The following is a 23,766-nucleotide window of genomic DNA, read 5'->3' as shown; positions in this document are numbered from 1 at the left end:
AGGTGTTCTGTAATTGGCCTTCAGAAGTCGTAACCTGGTGTAGAATTGCCTTAAAAACAAGTTAAAAAGCAATTTTATAGTAGAAGCTATGTATATGACACCTGTATTACCTGATATGAGATTGGAAGTGACAGCACAATTTGCCCAGTGGGCGAGCTAAGTAATGTACAGTTGTGCTGTGATTCATCTCGGCGACCAGCAGGCCATGTCCGCCAGCACTGCTTCTCAGCTGTGAAGACTGCAAAGCAAGTAGCATTTTCCTTTTTTTCATAATATATTTATTATAAAGTAGTGCTCACTTATGACTCGAAACCTGGTCACTAAATGCAAACATGTTACAGAAACTGTGTCAAAAGATGTCTGCTAGGAATAACAAGAAGAGATAGAAAGAAAAATGAATGGATCTGAGCACAAATGAAAATATGTGACATTGAATCATTGAAAGTGAACATGTTAAAATGGCAATGGGCCAGACACACAGCAAGAATAACAGATTGAAGATGGGCAAAGAAAGCTATCAAATTGATCCTAAGAGATGAAAAAAGACCTAGAAGATCTTTGCAGGCGTGACATGGAAAAGAGAAGCATGTCTGTATTCCGTTGAGCTGTACTGCCCATGATGGTGTAATTGCATCAGACTGACTGGCTAGCAGAGTGTTTTATTGGACAGTGTTATGCAGCTGTAATGGACAATTACAGTATAATTCGAGCTCTGAAGAGTTCCACTGAGAGTGTCTAATCTGATATTCAGTTTCGAAGCTCAATAAATCTAGTATCTAGTGAACTTCCATCTGGACCTCAATCTCTAGCACTGCAGACAAACAGACTCACCCACAGTTTCTAACATAGAAAGTGGGACTGAAGACAATAATTACCAGGTTTTATTTCCAGCTTTCTCACATGGATGTTTATTTTTGTGAAATATTTCAGAAACTATTATTGTACACTCTTAAAAGCCACTGGTTTCACTTCATAAATGTTACTGCATAACATAAAAATATCATATATTGTTTTTTGGGGTTTTGTAATGCATAATAAGATGATCAAATTATTATACACAAACAGATCTGCAAACCCCTAAAGTATAGTGTTACTATTTTTGCTACAGATAATACTTCTTCTATGTTTACTTCAGCTACCAGTGATTTATTTGACATGTATTGTCTCTTTTTGTATTTTTTGTATTTGTTTTTTTGTTTTGGTTATTTTACAGCAATCGGGTTGCAGTCTGACAGCAAGTTGAATATCGTACCCCATTGTGGAACTTGTAAAGTGAAAATTAATGTAATCTGTATAATAGTGTAAGATACATTTCCCTCCCTGAGCCAGAGAAGGTCCTATTAGTTGCAATGTTGGGATGTCGACACAGCAAGTAAGTTTCGTAGCAGAGGTGTTTCCCGTGTTGTTTACACCTGAGGGGAGGATCTAGCTTTATTATTTCATTCCTGAGAATTAAAATAAATAAATGAACAGAGAACTGTGGAATTAAAATAAATCTAGTCACAGGAAGGTCTTCAATTATACAAAGTGTATTACATATTCATAGCTTTAAGGGGATGGGGATGTATAATGCTGAAACTAAGAAAAAAAAAAAATCCATGACATTGACATCATAATTAAAAGATAGCAGCAATGCCAATAATACAAGAGCAGCCATTCATTTTACTTTTATGTTTTGCCTTTCTGTTTTTGCATAAAAGCTATTCCACCAGAGATTTATGACTCGAAAGTTTACAAATTTGTAAACCAATGATTTAACTCGAAAGATAATTGTTCCATTGAAAGTATGAAAAGGTTACTACTATTACTCTAGATACAAAACCCTTCCTGAAAAGGGCACACTTTTCTTTTTCTTTCGAAATGGTGCAATGTTTTTTATTTTTTGTTGCTGCTGTTGTTACTCTGAGTCATGTTGTATAATTTCACAAAGCCTTTGTGGTAATTGAATTGTGGAGGCCGGAATGTGGAGTGGTGAATCAATATGAAGATTTCTTCATTTTCAGAAGAGATAATTGGAGGACTGTTGAAAGTGAATTATCTGACTTTATGGATTCCTTGTTCCCGGGTCATGGCCGTGGCAGAGAGAGGGTCGTTAGAGCTATTGTGTGAAGTTGTAGTGCTGATTAAATCCAGCCTGAGTTTCCATTTACATGTTAATCAGACTAATTGGCTTTGAGACCCCCCAAATAACAAGCGTCGTGTGGTGGGGGAATTTGGACAGGCGCTTCATCGTAACTAAAGCAAATGAGCCAAATCGCTCTTGGCTCAGCGCAGCCAATGACATGAAACAGATGAAGGCCTCGGTGTCAGAGATTCCAGCTCCTATAGATTAATTAGCCGAGTTTCACTGCTCAGGGGGTGCCTTTTGCAAACTCCAGTTTCAGGTACAACCAAAAGTTTCAGAAGCTCGTCGTTTCAACCTGGCCTTGATTAGGCTGTGCGGCTGTTTTACTTACTATTGCAAGGCTAGCATAAAATATCAAGCAAGTGGTAGCAATTACAGAGTAACTAGTTGTGAATGGTGGCATCGCTCTGATTCAATTTAGATAAAGGGACAATTAGTGTTATTCAAGTTAACACCATTGAAATGAAGGCATTTAGTATTGTAAGGCTGCATCCTTTCTCCTTTATCTCCCCCTCTGTTGTACAGTGTCTATGTAGACTATCCCTTTTATAATAAAATGCCTATTTTTTTCCCCCTGATTGTCACCAATGTTTTTGCCATTTACCAAGCTGGTTTCCTTCATTTTGACACTCTGTTTCACAACTCTGTAGCATATGTTTTGTGTTTGACTGTCAAAAGCAGAAAAACACTGGACAAAAAACACCTCAAGATCAGGAATTTGTAACTCGCAGTATATTTCTGTTGCTACTCAATGGAGCTATTTACATATCTCACAGCAGTGTGCTTTGCAGGGAACTCAAATGCCACTTTAAGACAGACAAGGAAATGGTGAAAAGTCATACAAATGTAATATCGATCCTGCTGTTACCTCTAATCCAAGATCTTGAGCCGGTCTACAGCTCTCGAGATAAGTGCCTGTATCGCAATATTGCCATCAATCACCTCAGCCGATACCACTGTCACCTTTGGTTGTGAAGATGCAGGGGATAGAATAAGTACAGGCGCTCGGTTACCCTTTGGCTATGGCAGGCAAATAACAGCTGCGTCTCTGTGGAGTGAGATTGAAAGCATGGTGTGCAGAGCATGGCGGCCTCTCCAAATTGTCCCCAACACGAGTGTGCAATTAGTCTCAGTCTCTGGCCTGCCAAGATGTCAGCATGCAGACAGGCTGGAAATGTCTTGCAGTTCCAGATTATTTATTTACACTAGGATATGATGGCCAGTATCTGTATCTGTCAGGTTGCTAGATTGAGACATAAGAAAAGGAAATGTTATATCCGACTGTACTTCTGCACGATGTGCGATTTTTCTCTGGATTTTGTTTGATTTTTGCTGTTAGTTTGTTTTTTCACGCCCTTCTTGCTTTCCAGTCTGAGTGTGGAATCACTGGTTTCTAGCAAGTTTTATCTTATTTTATCTTTGTAAAGAAAAAACTCCTGAATTTCCATTACGTCTGCTTACTGCAGGGGTTCCCAATCCTGGTCCTGAAGGACCCCATACCCTGCTGGTTTTTGTTCCAGCCGAGCTCACAGTCACTTATTTGAAACTTGATTGAAGTAGCAATCTGCTTAGAGTTGACTTTTTAAATTGTGTTATAATAGTTAATTATACAGTTCTATACCTAAAATCCCTAATGTTTAAAATAATAAAAAGGCTCTGATTTACTAAATTATTAGTTCAATTAAAGAGTTCAAAAAGTAATGGAAAGCTCAGTTGTAACAAAAACCAACAGGACCAGGGTTGTGATCAACAGTCCTAATTTATACTCTGTTAGAAGGATTATTTAGTAATTAATAGGGATTATCCTTCGTGTATTATACTTTAGATGTTTTAAATATGGATGAGAAGAAACATTTGATGCATCTTTCGTGTTGGGATTTTTACACAAAGCAGCGATTTGTGAAAGAAAGCAGTTTTTTTTTTTAGACAATCATGGTGATCAGTTCTTCATCCAACCTGAAGGCAAAAGGCCTCTGGGGTTCACAGTACATCAAAGTCTCCTACTGTTGAGATTGAAGTGATGTAATTGTGGGACCCCGGTAGAAAGTTGAGCATAAAAGTTGACACCCCCCCTCATAATGATGCCCCCTTAATTATTTTTTGTTATTTTGCTTAATGCTTTAATAAGACCAGACTAGGTAATTTTAAATATACTGTACACTCACATATTTTGTGATGCAGATCGATTCAGAGATTAAAATATGGTTATTGTCACTCCGGAATTGTTTAGCCATCTTAGAGGTCATAGGTAAGGTGCGCACAGTTTGCGTCATCAGGAGTAGACCGAGGTTGCAGTGCGACAGGAGTGCTGATTTACATGTGCTCCTGTGTTTGTGATTTCAGATGAGCGACAGAGTGTTTATATGCAAAGGAAAATAAACCCCTTTTAAACCCAAGCATGCCTGAAAGTCGCCGTTATTGTTCAGGTGTGCAACAAAATTATATGTTATAGGTTCTACTTTTAGTGTGAGTGAATCAGTATTCACAGAGCCAGGCTGGTGTATTGGAAGAAACCATGTTCTCTCTTCTCTTTTCTGGTAGCTCTTTTCCCTCTCCCTCACCCCCTTGATTCGAAGTCGTGCCGCTCCCTGAAGCCACCAAGCTGACTCTCAAGTACGGCACAGACATCACGAACAGATGGGAAATGCTTGCTTTGACTGGGGGAGATTCAGTCTCTCTTCCATCAGTGCAGCTAGAGACACCCTATCAGTGCTTTTGTCATGTAGAATAAATGTTCAATATTTCAACAATGCTTGGCAGGAAAGGCTTAGTTAATCTCACCCGCAGTGTCTGAGTGGATTCCTAAAACTCTTTCGCAGTATGTTGAAATTGTACATTAGTTCCTCCTATGAACATGAAGTGTTACTTTGCAGCAGTTCACCGCATGTTAGCAATCCCATCCATTATCACCTGTAAGTAAATGCTTTGTTTGGAGCCTGTAGGATTGGAGGGCAGTACAAAAATCTTACAAGATTTAAGGAAACTGTTTCTCAAAATCAGAGATGTCATTGCCAATTTCTATTTAGTAATTATATCTAATTATACTTGTAGCATTTATTTTTATCTCAGTTGAAGAGAATTGCTTTGGATGTTTTGAGGCCACAAACAGAAATATTGTTCAGCTAATTATACTGTCTTCTATTATACTGTATTCAGTAGTTTGTTGTTTTGTCATTTTATGCTTTTAAGTCCTGTTTAAGGGAATGTTTTTTTCTTCCGTTTTTTTTCGGGAAGTTTGAACTCTAAAGAAAAACGAATTATATTGTAATTTAGTATGATTAATCAGTTAAAGACTGTAATCATTTTGAGTCTATACTTATGTGTTGCTCAGCCATATTATTTGTATGTAAGATTTGAATGAGCTTTTGGAAAATAGCTGCTAATTGCAGGACTTATTTGTTTGTTTGTTTGTTTTGTGCATTTGCAGATAATTACAAACACCTGCAGATGGAGACAGGACACCCCTGAGTGGAAGTCTGTCTGTTGTCATATGCACGTAACAAGAACCAGTGTTGGTTTTATTTAATAAAATGGTTAAAAGGACTATTAACAATAAACCTGTGTGGGGTTTAAAGTCGAATATAAGACATTATTTCAGTGGTATTTCTCTGGCGATTAAAGAAGCGAGCCATTAGGCTCAGCTGTGCTTCAGCTCTTGATTGCCTTGATGGAAAACATCTCAGGGGAATAAGATGGATAAAATACTTGCAAGGAACCTTGACTTTGAGAGAACAACAACAGCAAAACAAACATTTTCTCTCTGAAGAGGAGAAATAGCCATAAGAGCATAGAATAAAATACATTTAGATTAAGAAATGTCTCAGAGTCATTTGTGAACAGAAAGCATCAGTCAAATGTATAACAAAAACACAACTGCAAAGTACAAACATCTCAAATTCATTATTATTTCAGAAATTGCTTGCATGATGTGATGGAAACACTGGCTTGGAGAAAGTAAAGGCAATTTTAAATTAATTTACAGCCCATAACTTGTGTTACAGATTGGGGTATGATGTCATTTTTGTTTAAATTAATCATATTTAGGCATTGTAAAGCCTTTGCTTTTGTTTGATCACTTTCCATTATTCCTTCATTATTGCAATTGTGGATTTTGTTTCCTTTTCAAAGAATATTGATTTTGTATTTTACAAGATCACTGGCAATATTAACTGAAATAACACCGCTCAGACCACTTACACTCCACGAGTTGAGCCAGCTGTTTTGATTTTCTTTATCCCCCCCCACCATCTCCATTAATGTAATTGTTTGAGCTCCCTCCCTAAGGAAAATATTATCCTGTACTGAAAAGCTTGCATACAGAGACGTTTCTAAAAATAAAATGCTAAAGCAGTGTATTGTTATTGTATTCAAATATTTGACTTTTACTCCAGCTTTTCACAATAATGATAAGTAAATTGTAGAGGTTCCCTGTTCCCAGCAGAGGGCGTTTGACCTCCTGCCAACTGTCTCCCAACACATGCTCTAGGTTTCTGTTCAGCTTCTTACCTTCAAGTAATTTCATTTTTTCCATCAGGATGTGAGTTAGGCTACATACTGCAACAGTGAAGTAAAAAGCCTTTAACAGACTGATCTTCTCCATAGTCTGTGAATAATCTCTACTAACAACAGCTCTGCTCTTCTCCTCCGTCCAGACGTATTCTTGTATCCGTTGCCTCCTGGCAGTATTTCACCACACGTACATGTCTGATTTAATTACAGCACTCAGTGTGTTTTAATAGAGACAGTAAGAGACCTATCGAGTCCTATCCGCCTGGGACTGATTAGCCTTCCACACTGCCGTTTGGGTGTTTTCCTGCAGATGGTATTTGAAAGCAAAGAGCTCAGGAAGTGGGCTTTTTTAAGGGCCTGTAATAGTTTGACTGTACAAGGGGGGACAGATGTGATCTTAAGTTACAGCAATGAGGCTTCAAGGCCTTTCGTTGTAGGAAAGTCAAGTGTTGGTGGGTGGGTGGTGTGGGTGGAATCAAAGATCACGCTTTACACAAACGATTATAAAACAGGCACTGACCTGCTTTTCAGAACTACATTATTCACATGGCTCTTCCAAATGGGCGAATCGCTAGAGCAATTGTGTTTTGGTGAATGATGTTGTTTTAAGCTAAGGGATACATCTTGTTATTTTAGTATGACCTCAAATTTGCTATCTTTAAACTGAATAAAACATTAAGGAACCCAATTAAATCAGTCAGCATTGCAGCTAGGTGTCCTCCTTCATGTATTGATTTCAGTTTTCTGTTTTAATTGAAGCGCAACGGGGTATCAAAAGTGAACTTCAGAATATGCAGCGTGAAAATGAAACATGCTTATTCAGCAAGAAGCCTGGTCAAAGCATTAACTTTATATGTACAGGAAATGAGAGAAAGTAGCTGAAGGGAACCTCCATTGCCTTCCAAAGAATTAGACCATAGTTCAGGTTATATGTAGAGTCTTGGTATTGTGGGATTTTTGCTATTGATGTCATTTTTGTACGGCTTGTAAGCTACTCACAATAAAATACCATCTGAAAAAGCTGGTGATGTAACAACATTTTTTCAAACAGAACAGTGCTTTAAACATTTTGTGATCTGATCTCAATCATTTATTATACTATTATACAGGATATTATCCTGTTTATTGCATCAATAATGTATCTTAAAATTAGTTTTTGTAGTGTTTCAGTAATTGTGTCCAAATAATTAATTCTCCAAGGCACAGTACCTGAGTCGTGACTTTCTGGCTGTTTATGTGTTTTATGGAGTTTTGTGAAAAGCTCTCTTCTCATAAATAACCGCGCGCAACTTGGATGTACTGAAAGTAGCAGCACATGAAATGCCAGATCATTAAGACCTCTCTGGGATTCATTAAAGCACCAAGTTGGCCTGGGCATCACAGCTTTCCACAGCACACCCTGTGAACATCAGATGTGAAACCAGGTAGAAATGGCCAGAGTTGAGCCCCCTTCTGTGAAGCTCAGTAGTTAAGTAAGCTTTTGAATAAATCCAGCAGGACCAAAAATCTGGATTGACAGCAAGAGTTGAGCCGTACTGGTGCACATGCAAATTTATTTTCAGGGAGAAAATTAACTAGTGCATTGAAAATGTAGCAGCACAAACAGCAAAGGGAAAACTAGTTGAACTGTCTCAATTTGTTTTGCACTGTCAATGACTAATCCCATTCATCTAGTTTTTATTTTCATGACTTAAATTAGGGTCTTGGATAAATGCCCAGTTTGAAGATAATAGAGTCTTGTCCATATTAAAGCATTAGGGTTCGATTTTGTTATTGTCAGTGTGGATGTCTCTCCTGAAGTTGATTCTCCAAGATGGTGAATGGACTGGACAAATCTGATCCCCAGCTCGGAGGAAAGTCAGAAAAATTATTTGGAGTTTGAAAGATCGAGCTTGGCTTGCTGTTAGAGACAAAGCTGGGATCCTGAGAGAAACGGGACTGCTGGCAGTCTTTAACATGCTGTGTGTGAACGGCAGTGGTGTGACCTGGCAGGGTGGCAAGTGTGGGATGTCACAATCAGTTTGTGACTATCACAGACAGTGATGGATGCCATTTGGTTTTGGACACAGGAAAATATAATTTAAGGCCTTCAGGCTTGTACACAGAGAATGCCACTAGGGCACAATTAGGAACAATTTAATGAAAAAACATCAAAGAAACATTGCTTGGCTGAACCGTGTGAAAGGGATTGGCAAACTGAAATAATACTCTTTTTCCACCACAAATTGTCCACCAAAACTGCCATCCCAACACTGGTTTACACTCAATCTTAGTTGCCCTAACATCTAACATTATTATTATTATTTCTGAAAAGAATGACACATTTCTTTACTGCTCTATTATTTATAGTGCACTAGATGGAGTATTTTGAGAATAGCCATGATCCTTTCTGTTATTGTGAGTCAGATCTGGAGGCAGTTAAGAGAAATAATAAATATACTTTGAAGGAATTATTAGAGTTCCCTGAATGCTTTATTCTGAACTGCAGAATTCCAAAAATGTGGAGAAACCTTTTGTCCTCTGAGTAAAGTTAGAAATATAATCAAACTAGTGGGATCTTGATGAAAAAACAGGATCATTTATTCACCTTTCACCTTGGGAGGCTGCTAGTGAAGACGAGACCCCAGAGAATTGAGACTTCCTTGCTGAAATGATTAGTCCTTGGGCCTTACCTTGGTGGCTGGTGATGATTAGTATTTACTCTTACATTTGTTAAGCCAAGTGGATAAATTAGTTAGTTGTCATACGGGTTACTGGTTAGCCAACTGTAGTACTGTGTGGTTGAAATAGTAAATGAAGGTCTGGCACAAAAACTGATGTTTAAAATGATTTGGGTTTGCAAAGTATCATTGTTTCATGTTTTGGCAATTAATGCCTCAGACAAAACCGTTTTACAAACAAAATGAAATCTGTTTGATACTGTTCATGAGACTTTGTACTCAACATACAGTGTCTTTTAACTTTTAAAGGCCCTTAACAACAAGAACATTTTTAGCATTGTTGAAAGATCTAGCCAAATACCCGCAATGAAGATGAAAGTCATCATACTCTTAACAGGTCGAATTTCATGCCACAGCAGCACAAATTTCAAAACTCTGATAAATTGAAAATTGAATTAGCTCAGGATTTTACAGCAGGCTCTATTTGCGAGAACTGTGCCAAATTCTCTATATTCAAACCCTATGTCACTGTGTTCTGCTTGGGCTAGAACAGAAGTTTGTGTAATTCTTTGAGAGGAAGATTATGACACCAGAGGGTGGTGACTGAAGTAGGGCATGCTGAATGGGTCCACAGTGCGCTGTTTAGTGTTTGTAGACAGATGCAAATTAATTAAACATCTGTGCCTTGCCAGAAGTGCAGTGCAGTCTTAAAGTGTCAATTAACAAGGCCTAATTAAAATGCATGTGGTGTTGGTGTTTGGAGTCTTTCATGCGGTTCCTGTACACAGAATAGACACCAACACACACATCTCTACAGATCTGTGTGCAGTTCTTGTGCCCCCACCTCCCACCCCAACACACATCCACACACAAACACTCACAAAACACACACTATTATTTTATTGGAATTCATGTTTTTTATCTTGTTTTATTCATTTAAATATATATTTTCACATTCTCCCTGTGGCTTAGTGGGTCGTCTCCAGGTGCACCAGAGAGTTTAGTGTGTATTTGTTTGTATGTGTGCTGCCCTATGTGGGACTGTCTTCCTGTCCAGGGTGTATCCTGCTTTGCACCCTGTGTACGTCGGCTCTGGCTCACTGGGACCCTGCACTTGAGGAAGTGGTTTGTAGTAATGCATGGCAGGATAAATAAATGCAGTTTAATTCATAGCACTTCTGAATAGACTGCTTGATTATATTAAAGGACTTGAGCAGAAGTTATATAAACTGTCTAATGAAAGAGATGTTTTTTTAAATTGTTTGTTTGTAAAAGAGGCTTTCGTCTCAATGGAGAAATTTACCCCTGAAATAAATAGAAAAACAGAGAAAGGGTATCATCCTTTACCTTGGCTCAAAATTGGCGGCGGGGGGGAGTTCTATGTAACTCCACAAGGTGGCGCTGTGACATTTGGCTGTTTTTGTGTGGGAACAGCTTGATCAGCTTTGAATTGTAACATCAACAGTGATGTTGATGATATAATAATTGCTCTAGTAAAGACAATCACATAGTGAAAATCATATGTTCTGAAAATCTTTATTAATCTATTACTCTTAGTAGAAGAAATGCAAGTAATTTCAGTGAATTTGTTATTTCACTTGTGTTGAGCAGGACATACACACTGCTTATTCCGCTTATTCCATTTTACTTGTGTCTGTGGGTATGAATACTATGAAAAAGATGAAGAAGTTTTGTAAATTTTCCCACTCTAACTCTTTCCCAGCGATACGTGAGCTTCTTTTTTCAGGGTGCTACAAACACAGTTACACAAACATGTTGCCCTTGGCTCATTATTTGTGACAGTGTGAGAAAACTGTAGTCTTTTATGTTCCTGAAACTGAAGGATATAAACAGTGTGTTTTTTTTATATAATAATTACCACAGTGGAATGTGAGATCTAATATTACCCAGGACCCTATGTCCTGAAAGATTCCCCATTCCATTCAATTCTACAGAGATGTAATTGTACTTTGTATTACAGCCCACGTAATACCCAGTTCATTGGCTACTTTGCGTATCCAGTCCCAAATGACCTCCGAATGACCATCTGTATGTTAAAACAAGGTTTATGTGACAACATGGGAAGTGATTATATTTTATTATTACTTTATTATTTTCATCTGGACACAACAGAGAGCAATCAATCCCCTCCTCTGTACGTCTGCATTGCTAGAGACATGCTATAGCTGAGGATGCCTGTTGACAGCAGGCAGACGCTACATTTGCATATTACAGACCTGAAGTGAACAGCGGATATAGAAGACTAATGGGACAGGAGATTGTTAATAAAGAAGAAATATGGAAACCTGGTTAAAAAGTCACAGTTCAAACCAATTTAGTAACCATACTTGATAGAGTAATGACATCATTGGCTTTTTGTTTCCATGTTAAGCAGTACCTTAAGCTGTTGTCTGGGAGATGTGCAACTCAGTTTTGGATGGAGAAACACAATGATTGGTCAGGGGAGTAGATGTCCAGGGTGCGCAAAGACAGTTCATCAACGGTGCAGAAACAGAAATCAATGTAGCATTAATCTACTGTCAGTTTGCTTGTCCCTGTACAACCTCACAAAATCTCAAAACGGTGAAAAAGTCTGCTTTTGTGTATTAAGGCCTTGGTGATATTTTATGAGAAGCCGTTGCAACATGATGAGGGTGAAGGATTACAGCCGAGGACGTGCATTCACTGGTAATCCTGCCTTCAGCGGTGGGAAACAGAGAAGAGCGACTAGCTGTTGACAGGAGCTCCTGAGAAAAGAGGGCACTGTCTGCGTACCTGTGCTCCACTTCATTCGGGGCATTTGTTAACAGCAGATAGATACAGATTGATTTGTTTTCGGTGCCAGGGAGCTCATGATACGGAAGGATGTTAAAAAAAAAAAAAATGTTTGTTTGTTTGACAGGGGAATCCGAACAGGATATTATTGTTTAAAAAGGGTACCCGTTCGAAAAAAATCATGTCAAATCTAACTTCTTGGTTAGCTCTATGCAATTTACATATCCACTGATGTGTTTTTTCTCATGGTATTTTGCTATGCTATGCTATGCTGCTGAATGGTTACAGACTGTGAACAGGAAAGCAACGGAGAATAATTATAAAATCCACAGACTTGTTTAATCACTAACACAACACAATGATAATGTCTGTAGCAGAATGTATTTCTGGCTTCTGTGGATCTGAGTAAACTTGAGAGGTTGACAAAGAAAGATGGTCTTATTAAGATTTCCCCCCACTGAGCATTCAACTGGAAAGCATTGCCGTATCTCTTCTCTTCTTCACACAGAGAGTCGTCACAATCTGGAACAAACTACCCAGCGATGTGGTAGAAGCTGAAAGTTTGGGAACATTTAAAAATAGACTGGATAGGATCCTTGGATCACTCAGTTATTAATGGACACCAAACGAGCATGATGCTTATGTTCTTATGTATAGGTCTGGGAGACTAATAGTACGCATTCGCGGCTGTCTGAAAGATATCTTGTTTTCCATGCGTGATCACACCTGGCTTATTATCTGTGACCGCGAGGGACTGTGTCCAAGACCCTTGTTCTTGCTCGTAGCTTGAGCTCCTAACAGAGCCATGCTTTCTTTATCTGGGATGCTCTTGTGGAGCGGACCCAGAGACCTCACTAGAATGGCCTACTAGGAATACAGACTCCACTGACCTTAACTTTTAAACACCTAGCTCCTATCCTGCAACAGGGTTCAGGAGATGATTACATTACTCATTATCTCCTGCTGATTGTCTTATATGATATTAATATGTTTAGAACAATGACATTTAATATGTTTTTTTATCTTCTTCTTTGAATTATTATTATTATTATTATTATTATTATTATTATTATTATTATTATTATTATTATTATTTGTTCTGGACCTGCCTTTAGTTTGTAGTACCTAGTGGTAAATTGTATTATTTTGCAGCTTTTCAACTACTTCCTGTGTTGCTAGGTTAAAGGAAATGAGAAACAGGAAGTGCAGTTTATTCAAGAGGTAGTTTATGAGGCTAGAGTTGTTATTTCTGGCAGCAATCCTATGTCATCCTCACTGTATAGTTTTTAAGAGGGCAATATCTGTAAGTTTATTATTTACATAGATAATAGTGATATTGATATTTCTGAATTTAGTCATTATTTTGACGTGTGTTTTGAGATGTGTATCGCTGACAATATTTAACAAGTTTGCAAGTTAGCTATTTAGTACTAGCTAATAATTGTTACTGTAGTTTTTACCTGACACTTATCTGTTTTACCTGTAGTTTTATGCTGTTGTTTTACTGCATTTAGACCGTAGTATGTGAATATTACTTTCATTGTTGTAAATAGGAATACTTACTTGAATACACATTTGTTATTTGTATTTGCAGTTTTACACTTTTATCAAAATAAAACCTCTTAAAGATACATCCTGTCTTGTGTAGAATCATTTGGATGAGTGTTTAGCTGACTGAATGGTTGGATATCAGTTACGTTCAATGAGGCCAGTACATTATTATTATTATTAATGTAATTTCTTAGTAGATGTCCTTATCCAGGATTGAATGATTTCCTCTTTGATGTTACATAAGGCGATACATTAAGATGCTACATAAGTCCTGGAATTTAAGATATTTTTTTTTTGTATTTGCTCACACTCCTGTTGTACTAAAAGCACATTACTCGGTAAACCCTGCTGTTTTGTTCAAGCAATTTCACAGTCTTTTGATCATTAACAATACATATAGCAACACAACAGCACTGATTAAAGTTAGGCTTAGATTAAATCACAACTTTGACTCCAGTGCCAATAGCAAATTCCAAACAAGTCACTTTTAAAGACTTTCTGTTTGCCAGATGCGTCTTGCATTAACCCAAGTGGAGAGAAGCCATTCATTGCTGGTTTTGAAGTTTATGAGCTGGTGGGATGGGCAAAAAATGTATTTAATGAGTGATTTAGGAGTGTTGCCAGATAATTTACCTCAAAAATACTACCCGTGGGACTCTTTGTTCTTCAACGTTTGTTGACGAGCACACTTGTTTTCTCTCAAATAGCATTAGAAGGTATGGAGAGGAATTGCATTATGAAAGAGGAGGCCATTCTCATTCTTCTTTCTACAACAGATACCATTGCACTCATTCACTACAAAAGCATCTCATGCTAATAAACAACAATCCAGTGCGTAGACTCGATATTTGATAAATGAAAGGCCTGGAAGATAGTATTTTTCTAGCCAATGTAGGAAAATAATATACACCTTCTACCTACATACTTTCTTGTTGAGGTATTTAACTTCAGTTCATATTTGAAGCCTGTTAAAAAGGTTCATCCCTCACAAATAATTTCTTGACTAAGGGCTCGGCCGAATCGAAACCATGACCTACTCGCAAAGTACAAACCTGTATCAAATCCCATTTTCATGTATTGTCAGCAGCCACTTTCTAGTACTTGTAAATCAAAAAGCAATAGGGGGCACGTTTGTAATTCACGTTTTGCGGGTAGGTCAGTGTGGCCTAGCCTTTAGACTTCTAATTTGCTAGCTAAATGGGGTCTGAGAGCCTTGAACACGATAATCAATAAGTCGAATATGTAACCTACCATTATATTAGCAGTATTTTAGTTAATGTAACAGACATGCAATATTGATCTCCTGGAATGCAGAAGAAATTAATCAATAACAGAACTGCCCTTCCAAAAGAACATGCAAAATACAGCACGGCCTTTTTGGCATGTTTTCAAAATACCCATCTAGAAAGCTCTGTTTAATCAGTGCACACGCAGCGGCATGACAGAATTAGTTTGGTTTGTGATGTTCTGGTCAGACACAAGTTTGATAATATACCATTTGACACGGATTAAAAATGACCTTGTGGGTAACTGAAGTCTTTTCAACAGCAATTCACAGTAAATTAATTGATTTTCATAGAGTGCACATGCAGAAGCAGGTCAAAGAAGGTTTAGTTTTTCATATTCAATGAGTAAATCTAGAAATTAAGCCCTTATACTTTGTGAGTATATCTATCTCTGTCTCTATATTGCTAATATATATATATATATATATATATACACTCACCTAAAGGATTATTAGGAACACCTGTTCAATTTCTCATTAATGCAATTATCTAACCAACCAATCACATGGCAGTTGCTTCAATGCATTTAGGGGTGTGGTCCTGGTCAAGACAATCTCCTGAACTCCAAACTGAATGTCTGAATGGGAAAGAAAGGTGATTTAAGCAATTTTGAGCGTGGCATGGTTGTTGGTGCCAGACGGGCCGGTCTGAGTATTTCACAATCTGCTCAGTTACTGGGATTTTCACGCACAACCATTTCTAGGGTTTACAAAGAATGGTGTGAAAAGGGAAAAACATCCAGTATGCGGCAGTCCTGTGGGGGTCGAAAATGCCTTGTTGATGCTAGAGGTCAGAGGAGAATGGGCCGACTGATTCAAGCTGATAGAAGAGCAACTTTGACTGAAATAACCACTCGTTACAACCGAGGTATGCAGCAAAGCATTTGTGAAGCCACAACACGTACAACCTTGAGGCGGATGGGCTACAACAGCAGAAGACCCCACCGGGTACCACTCATCTCCACTACAAATAGAAAAAAGAGGCTACAATTTGCACAAGCTCACCAAAATTGGACAGTTGAGGACTGGAAAAATGTTGCCTGGTCTGATGAGTCTCGATTTCTGTTGAGACATTCAGATGGTAGAGTCAGAATTTGGCGTAAACAGAATGAGAACATGGATCCATCATGCCTTGTTACCACTGTGCAGGCTGGTGGTGGTGGTGTAATGGTGTGGGGGATGTTTTCTTGGCACACTTTAGGCCCCTTAGTGCCAATTGGGCATCGTTTAAATGCCACGGCCTACCTGAGCATTGTTTCTGACCATGTCCATCCCTTTATGACCACCATGTACCCATCCTCTGATGGCTACTTCCAGCAGGATAATGCACCATGTCACAAAGGTTGAATCATTTCAAATTGGTTTCTTGAACATGACAATGAGTTCACTGTACTAAACTGGCCCCCACAGTCACCAGATCTCAACCCAATAGAGCATCTTTGGGATGTGGTGGAACGGGAGCTTCGTGCCCTGGATGTGCATCCCACAAATCTCCATCAACTGCAAGATGCTATCCTATCAATATGGGCCAACATTTCTAAAGAATGCTTTCAGCACCTTGTTGAATCAATGCCACGTAGAATTAAGGCAGTTCTGAAGGCGAAAGGGGGTCAAACACAGTATTAGTATGGTGTTCCTAATAATCCTTTAGGTGAGTGTATATATATATATATATATATATATATATATATATATATATATATATATATATATATATATATATATATATAGTGCATAAATGTGTATACATTGTATACATATTCATATGTTACAGAAAGTCATTTTCAGTGGTTTCCATTTCTTTTGATTTTATAGTGTTAGGCCTGTACTGTACAGAAGATATTCTGCTCTCTCTGGTCAGACCCTTCTCTCTCTCTCTCCATGTCTTGGGAAACATGTAGAAACACATTGACAGTAATGTTCCTCACATGATTAGAGTGTACCTGTTTGACATGGAGCAGACCTTTGATCTCTGAGTTTTGAGTTTGCCAGTTCTACTTGTTTTCAGAAGCTCCTTGGAGCTCCTTACTGAATAAATAAAATAATTTGAAAGCAAAATACATCATGATGCAATAAGAAAAGGAAGCTCGCTAAACCACTCCCAGTGGATTAATTAGTGTGATTTGTAGTCCACATGATGGTTGTCTTCCTCATGTTTTTCATTAAACAGTATTTCTTGAGTCTAATGGTCTTCTTCTGTTCTATTTCAGTCATTAAGGAAAAATCAAATTTAGTGATGTGGATGTGGATGTGGTTTGTGAAGTGTGATGAGCAATGGTAGCTCTGTGCCAGGCGCCATTATGATGTTTTTCCTGTCTCTTTTTCCAGAGGGTCTGGCGGTGGGAGTGGGCTTCGGGGCTGCTGGGAAGACTGCGTCAGCCACCTTTGAAAGTGCAAGGTAGGGTTGTGGATGAAATTTTCCTTTCTGTCTCTTTTTCTTGGCCAGGTCACTTTTATGATGTAGGTCACTTGAAAGAATAAAGAAATGCATCAAAATTGTCCTCACAATTATATATTTTTTAATATAATTATTTAACTTTTCCTTTCCTTTAGCCATGAGTGGTTTTGGTAAGGCATTTGATTACAGGAAGAGTATTTAATGAAGCACGATTTCCTCTTGAGAATGGCATTACTCAAAGTAATTCACAAGAAACCATGAAGAATTGAAATTTGAGTCGGTTGTAGTTGGTGAGGAATACACATGGGAGTCAGGGGCAACAAGAGATCTCTCACAAATCTCTTCCTTTCCTAGTTTCTGATATTCCAGGTAAATTCCCAAGCAGTTTTTTCTACCTGCTACAGTGACTGTATTGCATTTATCACCCATTCAAGAAATGAATGCTTAATCAGTGACACTTTACTGTAGTCTTAATGTAGGATTTGTACTCTTTCGTCCAAAAGCTGAGGAGTGGTGGCTTTAAATAATTCTTCCTACACTACCTAGAGTAAAGAGACACAGGTTTTATAAGTATTATGTGAAGGTGAAAACCAGCTCAACATTATGCATTTCAGAGCATGCCTACCTTTTGAATGTGTGTATAGATGCATCTTAGTCCAGAGCTACTGTGAGCTCATGTTGGAGATATAGTATTATCCTGTGCTGCCACCTGATGGAAAGATTCTGCTCTCCTTCTTTCATGTGGTGATGAAATAACGAGATCCCTCATATCTACATACATCATGTTCCATGTGTTCACAATGTCGTTTATTCTGACCGCAGTCACTGCACTTAAGCATGGAGTGGGAAAGGCTAGTCAAACCCTTTTGTTTGCCATAAAATAACTTTAATTTCTCCTTGCAGATCTGCACATGATGAGCACAAAGCAGTCTATTGTGGAAGTTATTTACACCACTTGCTTGTGCTGCAGAATAGAGATACGGCAGATAAAGCTACAATAAACGGTGAAACTTCACACCTAAGGTTATTGCAGTAATCTCACTTTAAATTAGAGTACGTGCTCGTTTTTGTGCATTGGCACTTGATTGTATAATTCATGTTTTGAATGAACATTGCAAGATGTTCACATTGTTTATTGTTTTGCAAAGTGGACCTCCAGTAGGGAAAAAAGTAGGGGTTCAGTAGGGCCCTGATATCAAAGGCACTTTTGCGTATCAATGTAAGTGGTGCGTAATTACAAAGTCCTGCTTCCTTGTTAGGTAATAAAAGATACAAGATGTGTATTGTAGTGTATGACACCCAAACTCTGCATACGCAGCCTTGAAAGTAATTATTACTCTGTGAAAAACTATTATTCTGGCTTGGAATATCATATAAAAATATGCATATGAAGCCTGCACTGTAGGCAGCAATAATAAAAGAAGACATTCAGTACTTCACCATAAAAGACAGACCCTAGAATATTAGCTATCATCCTTCATTGAGTAATGATCAAATGTCATGAGTCAGTGGTTGAAATCAGAGATGAGTAATTCAGCTTGTTAAATTATACTATGTAATTAATGTCTCTTTTTCCATAACCATGTATCAATAGAGCATGGGACAGAAGTACTGTATCCTATGCTGTTTTGGCACAGATATGTCAGTAGTGTGCTAGCCATTTATGAACCTAATCTTCCTCTCCATCGATGTAGCACAAATGTATGTACATACTTGGAGGAGAAAGCATGCAGTTGGCGGTTTCAGCAAGCACTTGTGGGGAGGCATTCAACAGACTGTGCTCCATTGGTTTAATTTGCACCGCTCGGAGATTGCTCTAGGAACTCTGAGCTGGTAGGCCACGAGCCCTGTGCTAATTTGCAGCTGAAGAATCCCAGGACATGTTGGAGTGGAGCTAAAACTGAAATTCCCAGCCTCAAAGTGGTGGATATATCTGGTTAAAGAATTCTGTGGGAGGGCATTAGACATTAGGAGACATTAAACTTCATCTGAACTGACTTTCATAAGGAATTTGGGTACATACAGATTGAATAACCATCTAAAGCATCATTCTTACTATTTTTGTATAACATTTAAAGCCACACAGACTAGTCTCATGTATGTGTACCATTGTACACTCACCTAAAGGATTATTAGGAACACCTGTTCAATTTCTCATTAATGCAATTATCTAACCAACCAATCACATGGCAGTTGCTTCAATGCATTCAGGGGTGTGGTCCTGGTCAAGACAATCTCCTGAACTCCAAACTGAATGTCTGAATGGGAAAGAAAGGTGATTTAAGCAATTTTGAGCGTGGCATGGTTGTTGGTGCCAGACGGGCCGGTCTGAGTATTTCACAATCTGCTCAGTTACTGGGATTTTCACGCACAAACATTTCTAGGGTTTACAAAGAATGGTGTGAAAAGGGAAAAACATCCAGTATGCGGCAGTCCTGTGAGCGAAAATGCCTTGTTGATGCTAGAGGTCAGAGGAGAATGGGCCGACTGATTCAAGCTGATAGAAGAGCAACTTTGACTGAAATAACCACTCATTACAACCGAGGTATGCAGCAAAGCATTTGTGAAGCCACAACACGTACAACCTTGAGGCGGATGGGCTACAACAGCAGAAGACCCCACTGGGTACCACTCATCTCCACTACAAATAGGAAAAAGAGGCTACAATTTGCACAAGCTCACCAAAATTGGACAGTTGAAGACTGGAAAAATGTTGCCTGGTCTGATGAGTCTCGATTTCTGTTGAGACATTCAGATGGTAGAGTCAGAATTTGGCGTAAACAGAATGAGAACATGGATCCATCATGCCTTGTTACCACTGTGCAGGCTGGTGGTGGTGGTGTAATGGTGTGGGGGATGTTTTCTTGGCACACTTTAGGCCCCTTAGTGCCACTTGGGCATCGTTTAAATGCCACAGCCTACCTGAGCATTGTTTCTGACCATGTCCATCCCTTTATGACCACCATGTACCCATCCTCTGATGGCTACTTCCAGCAGGATAATGCACCATGTCACAAAGGTCGAATCATTTCAAATTGGTTTCTTGAACATGACAATGAGTTCACCGTACTAAACTGGACCCCACAGTCACCAGATCTCAACCCAATAGAGCATCTTTGGGATGTGGTAGAACGGGAGCTTCATGCCCTGGATGTGCATCCCACAAATCTTCATCAACTGCAAGATGCTATCCTATCAATATGGGCCAACATTTCTAAAGAATGCTTTCAGCACCTTGTTGAATCAATGCCACGTAGAATTAAGGCAGTTCTGAAGGCGAAAGGGGGTCAAACACAGTATTAGTATGGTGTTCCTAATAATCCTTTAGGTGAGTGTATTTCATAATATTAAGATGAATGACATTCATCTTCCAGTGTTGAATACCATTCTCACTGAATAACATCTCGCTGAACATGCTTATGAACTAGGTGACAGTTTACCCTTTGTACTCAATTCTTTACTGGCACACTTTACCAGGTTTTTCAGGTTTGCCTTTCTTGATCAGTGTCAGGGTGCTATCCCTATTTAATTTCCCTTTGCATGGCATTTAGTCTGTGGTGCCGAGTTCTAATCTTTGTCAGGTTGCAATAAATCTAGGTTTACCTTTAGCTGTACTAGGGGAGCGCTCTCATACACAGATTTAAGCAATATTTGGTTTGATGTCTGTTTTGGTATTTCTTAGCACTCTCACCATAAGTTAAACTTCTTTTGATCATAATTAACTTATCCAAAGGCCTCGGTAATAGGGGTTTGGAGTTTCCATACAAAGGTGTTATTTGGTATAGCTGCTACATTTCAGTGAAACAGACTTATTGCAGCTTTATCCCCAGGCTGACAGCAGGCTTTAAGCAAAGGAAGCATTGTGATTTCCTCCAGTAATGTTTTCACGTTCTCTGCCATAGCTCGTGTAACCTGATCACCTGCCAAGTGACACTTTCATACAAAGCTAGGGAGCTTCTGTAATTGTTTGAATAACAAGCATTTTACTTTGGAGCATTCTGTCGGACGCCTTTGTGTCATGTGCACCTTTTAATATTTAAAGAAGTGATCAACACTTAATGGCAACAAAATGGAATTCAGTCAAACTTGGCAACCACCAACCAACCTCCTGGATATCAACAATTCAGGTAGAATATATGTATCTTTTTCAAAAGCAAGTGTTTAGAAAAAAAACAAGTGAGAGAAGTCTCCATTCCAGATGGGAGGCATTAAATACGGTATGAGAAATTATTAAATCTTTTTTTTGGCAGGTTTATGCCATGCGAATGTACTCACAGCTGTAGCTGACAGCCACAAGTATTTTGAAGGAAGAAAGGAGGGAAAAAAATAAAACCCAACCAAACACAAACGTTTTTTTCTTCTTCTTCGTTTTTTTCCACACACATGTAAGGTGCATGTCACGCCACTAGAACTGAGTGAAACTTGGGGCTGTGACGGTGAATGAGTTGATTGAGAAGTTGTAACCCCTGAGAATGTGCAGCAACCTCCCTCCAGATGTGATGTGGTCGCTGGACGGGTGCCAGAGAGGAAGGTGAGGGAGAGGGCAGCCGTGTCTGTGTATGAACCTATCTCTCTGGAAAGCGAGGCCTGGTCTTGTGTGGCTTTGTAAAGGGAACCAGATGAAATTCTGAGCAGTGTGCACTGGAAACAACGCATTCCCAAATTCTGCTATGCCCAATAGACAAGAACTCAGTAATACTCCCCCCACACCCTTAATCAAGTCAATGGTACCCAGATAGCCAGACAATAAGGCCTGTCTCTCTTGTTAAGACATCGGGTTTCACAGGTGCAGCTGGCTTGGACAAACCGTGCTTTGGTTATTAAAAGTTAGATGTGGCAGACACGTTAGGATGGTAGAAGGCAGGAGGGCAGAGAGGAATGTTTATTTTTTCCTTAAGACACCCATTGATTTTTACAACCACAAAAATCACAGTGCGTGACCTTGCTGCCTTCCTAAATTACACAACTGAGTTATTTTTTTATGAATGAGTTGAAATGTTCTTCTATATCCATGCTGTATAAATGAGTCATTGGTCTTGCTGGGCTGAGGGGAGAGGTCATTGCTCCCATTAAAAGGGTTGGATGCCTTTCCCAGGTGACCAGTCGCCTGATGACTGGACGATCGGGAAAGCACAGGTTGTCCAACCACTAAGACTTAGATTGAAGGTGTTTTCTGGCTGTATATAGTCACAGCTATCTTATAATTTTTGCAGTTACTTTAAATGGATTACACTGCAATGCAGGAAATCAAAGGCACTTCAAGGGGTTTAAATGCTAATGAAATATGAGACCAGATTGAATGCTCTAAAAGAAAAAAGGAAATATAATGATACTATCTATCTCTACCTACATGATTTCACTCGTGTCTCTGCTTTGTGTGCCAGAACCATCTCTTTCAATGCATTCATGGCAGGCCTTAAATGTTAGTTTGTCATGTTCAAGCTGGTTCAAGGCCGAGGAAGACTACTGTTGAAGAATCGTGTCTTGTTCAGAAGTGGATTGAGGCGGGCAAGCGATCTACATTCTGAGCCATTCTCTCCATGTTTTTCATGCAAGGAGAAATGACGGAGTGTTTTTAAAGGCTCAAATAAAAGTGAAAAATTAATAGCCAGTGATTTTTGTGTGTGTGTGCTTCTGCATGTGTGTGTGTGTGTGTAGCTAAAACAAGTAGTTTCTTGTGTGCAGCTCCACAACGTATTGTAGTTATTAAACTCAATAAGAAAGGAGCCTTTGTCATAGCGACCGTCTAAACCCAGTCACAAGGGACATCTTGTGCCAGAAAACAAAAATTATTTCAACCACAACATTCCTCGAGTGTTTGGTAAGCCGAAAAGGGTCTTTTTCTTTTCCTTTTTCTTTTCTTTTTTTCCTCTCCCTGACAGATACATCATTTGATTTTAATTTTGACCGGAGCTCAGTCCTTAGTCGGTCTTACCACCTCACTCTGCAGCTGTTGCCCTTGAGCGATCCTCATTACCTCACACCTTGGCTCTGTCAGTCCAGAGCCGGCATCCTGGCAGATTAACAGGGGGTGTGCAGGGGGGTATAGGTGGGCTGCAGTGAGTCACGCCGTCAGTAGGTGGTTGGATTTGTGTTACATTGGAGTCAAGCTGTCAATCTTGGCTGTGTTCTCTTCAGGGGCTGTGAGGAGATTTTATTGATTTATTTATTTTTAATGTGGTGCCATGGCAACCATCACTCCAAATCTTCCTGGGTTCACTAGCCCGGGAGCGTCCAGCTGTTTTATTATTCTTGCAAGGGCAGGATGAGAGAGAAGCTCATTGACCATGAGTTCCGATTTTTGTTGGATTAGCACTTTTCAGTTCAGAAAATTTTTCTGAAAAGTAGATTGAACATGATAAAGAATTACAAACAAAAAGGCAAAGGAGTGTTATTATGGACCTTACAATTAACCTTAAAATAAATAAAAATAAAAAATGTGCTTGCAGTGTAATGCAGAGAA

General features: G+C 38.9%; 1 protein-coding gene across 2 annotated transcripts in view; it reads left to right on the top strand.

Annotated features, from left to right (window-relative positions):
• The window catches only part of slc39a11 (solute carrier family 39, member 11), a 194,304-nt gene that overhangs the window by 135,659 nt on the left and 34,879 nt on the right, over positions 1-23,766 (top strand). For both annotated transcript variants that reach the window (XM_066704592.1, XM_066704591.1), the window contains exon 7: positions 17,234-17,303. In XM_066704592.1, coding sequence (XP_066560689.1) covers positions 17,234-17,303 — 70 coding nt within the window. The remainder of the gene's footprint in view (positions 1-17,233; positions 17,304-23,766) is intronic.

This window comes from Amia ocellicauda, chromosome 5 (assembly GCF_036373705.1).
Source record: "Amia ocellicauda isolate fAmiCal2 chromosome 5, fAmiCal2.hap1, whole genome shotgun sequence".
In the NCBI taxonomy this organism is placed as follows: Eukaryota; Metazoa; Chordata; class Actinopteri; order Amiiformes; family Amiidae; genus Amia; species Amia ocellicauda.
The sequence above is the reverse complement of the archived record's forward strand: the minus strand, read 5'-3'. Positions and strand labels throughout refer to the sequence as shown.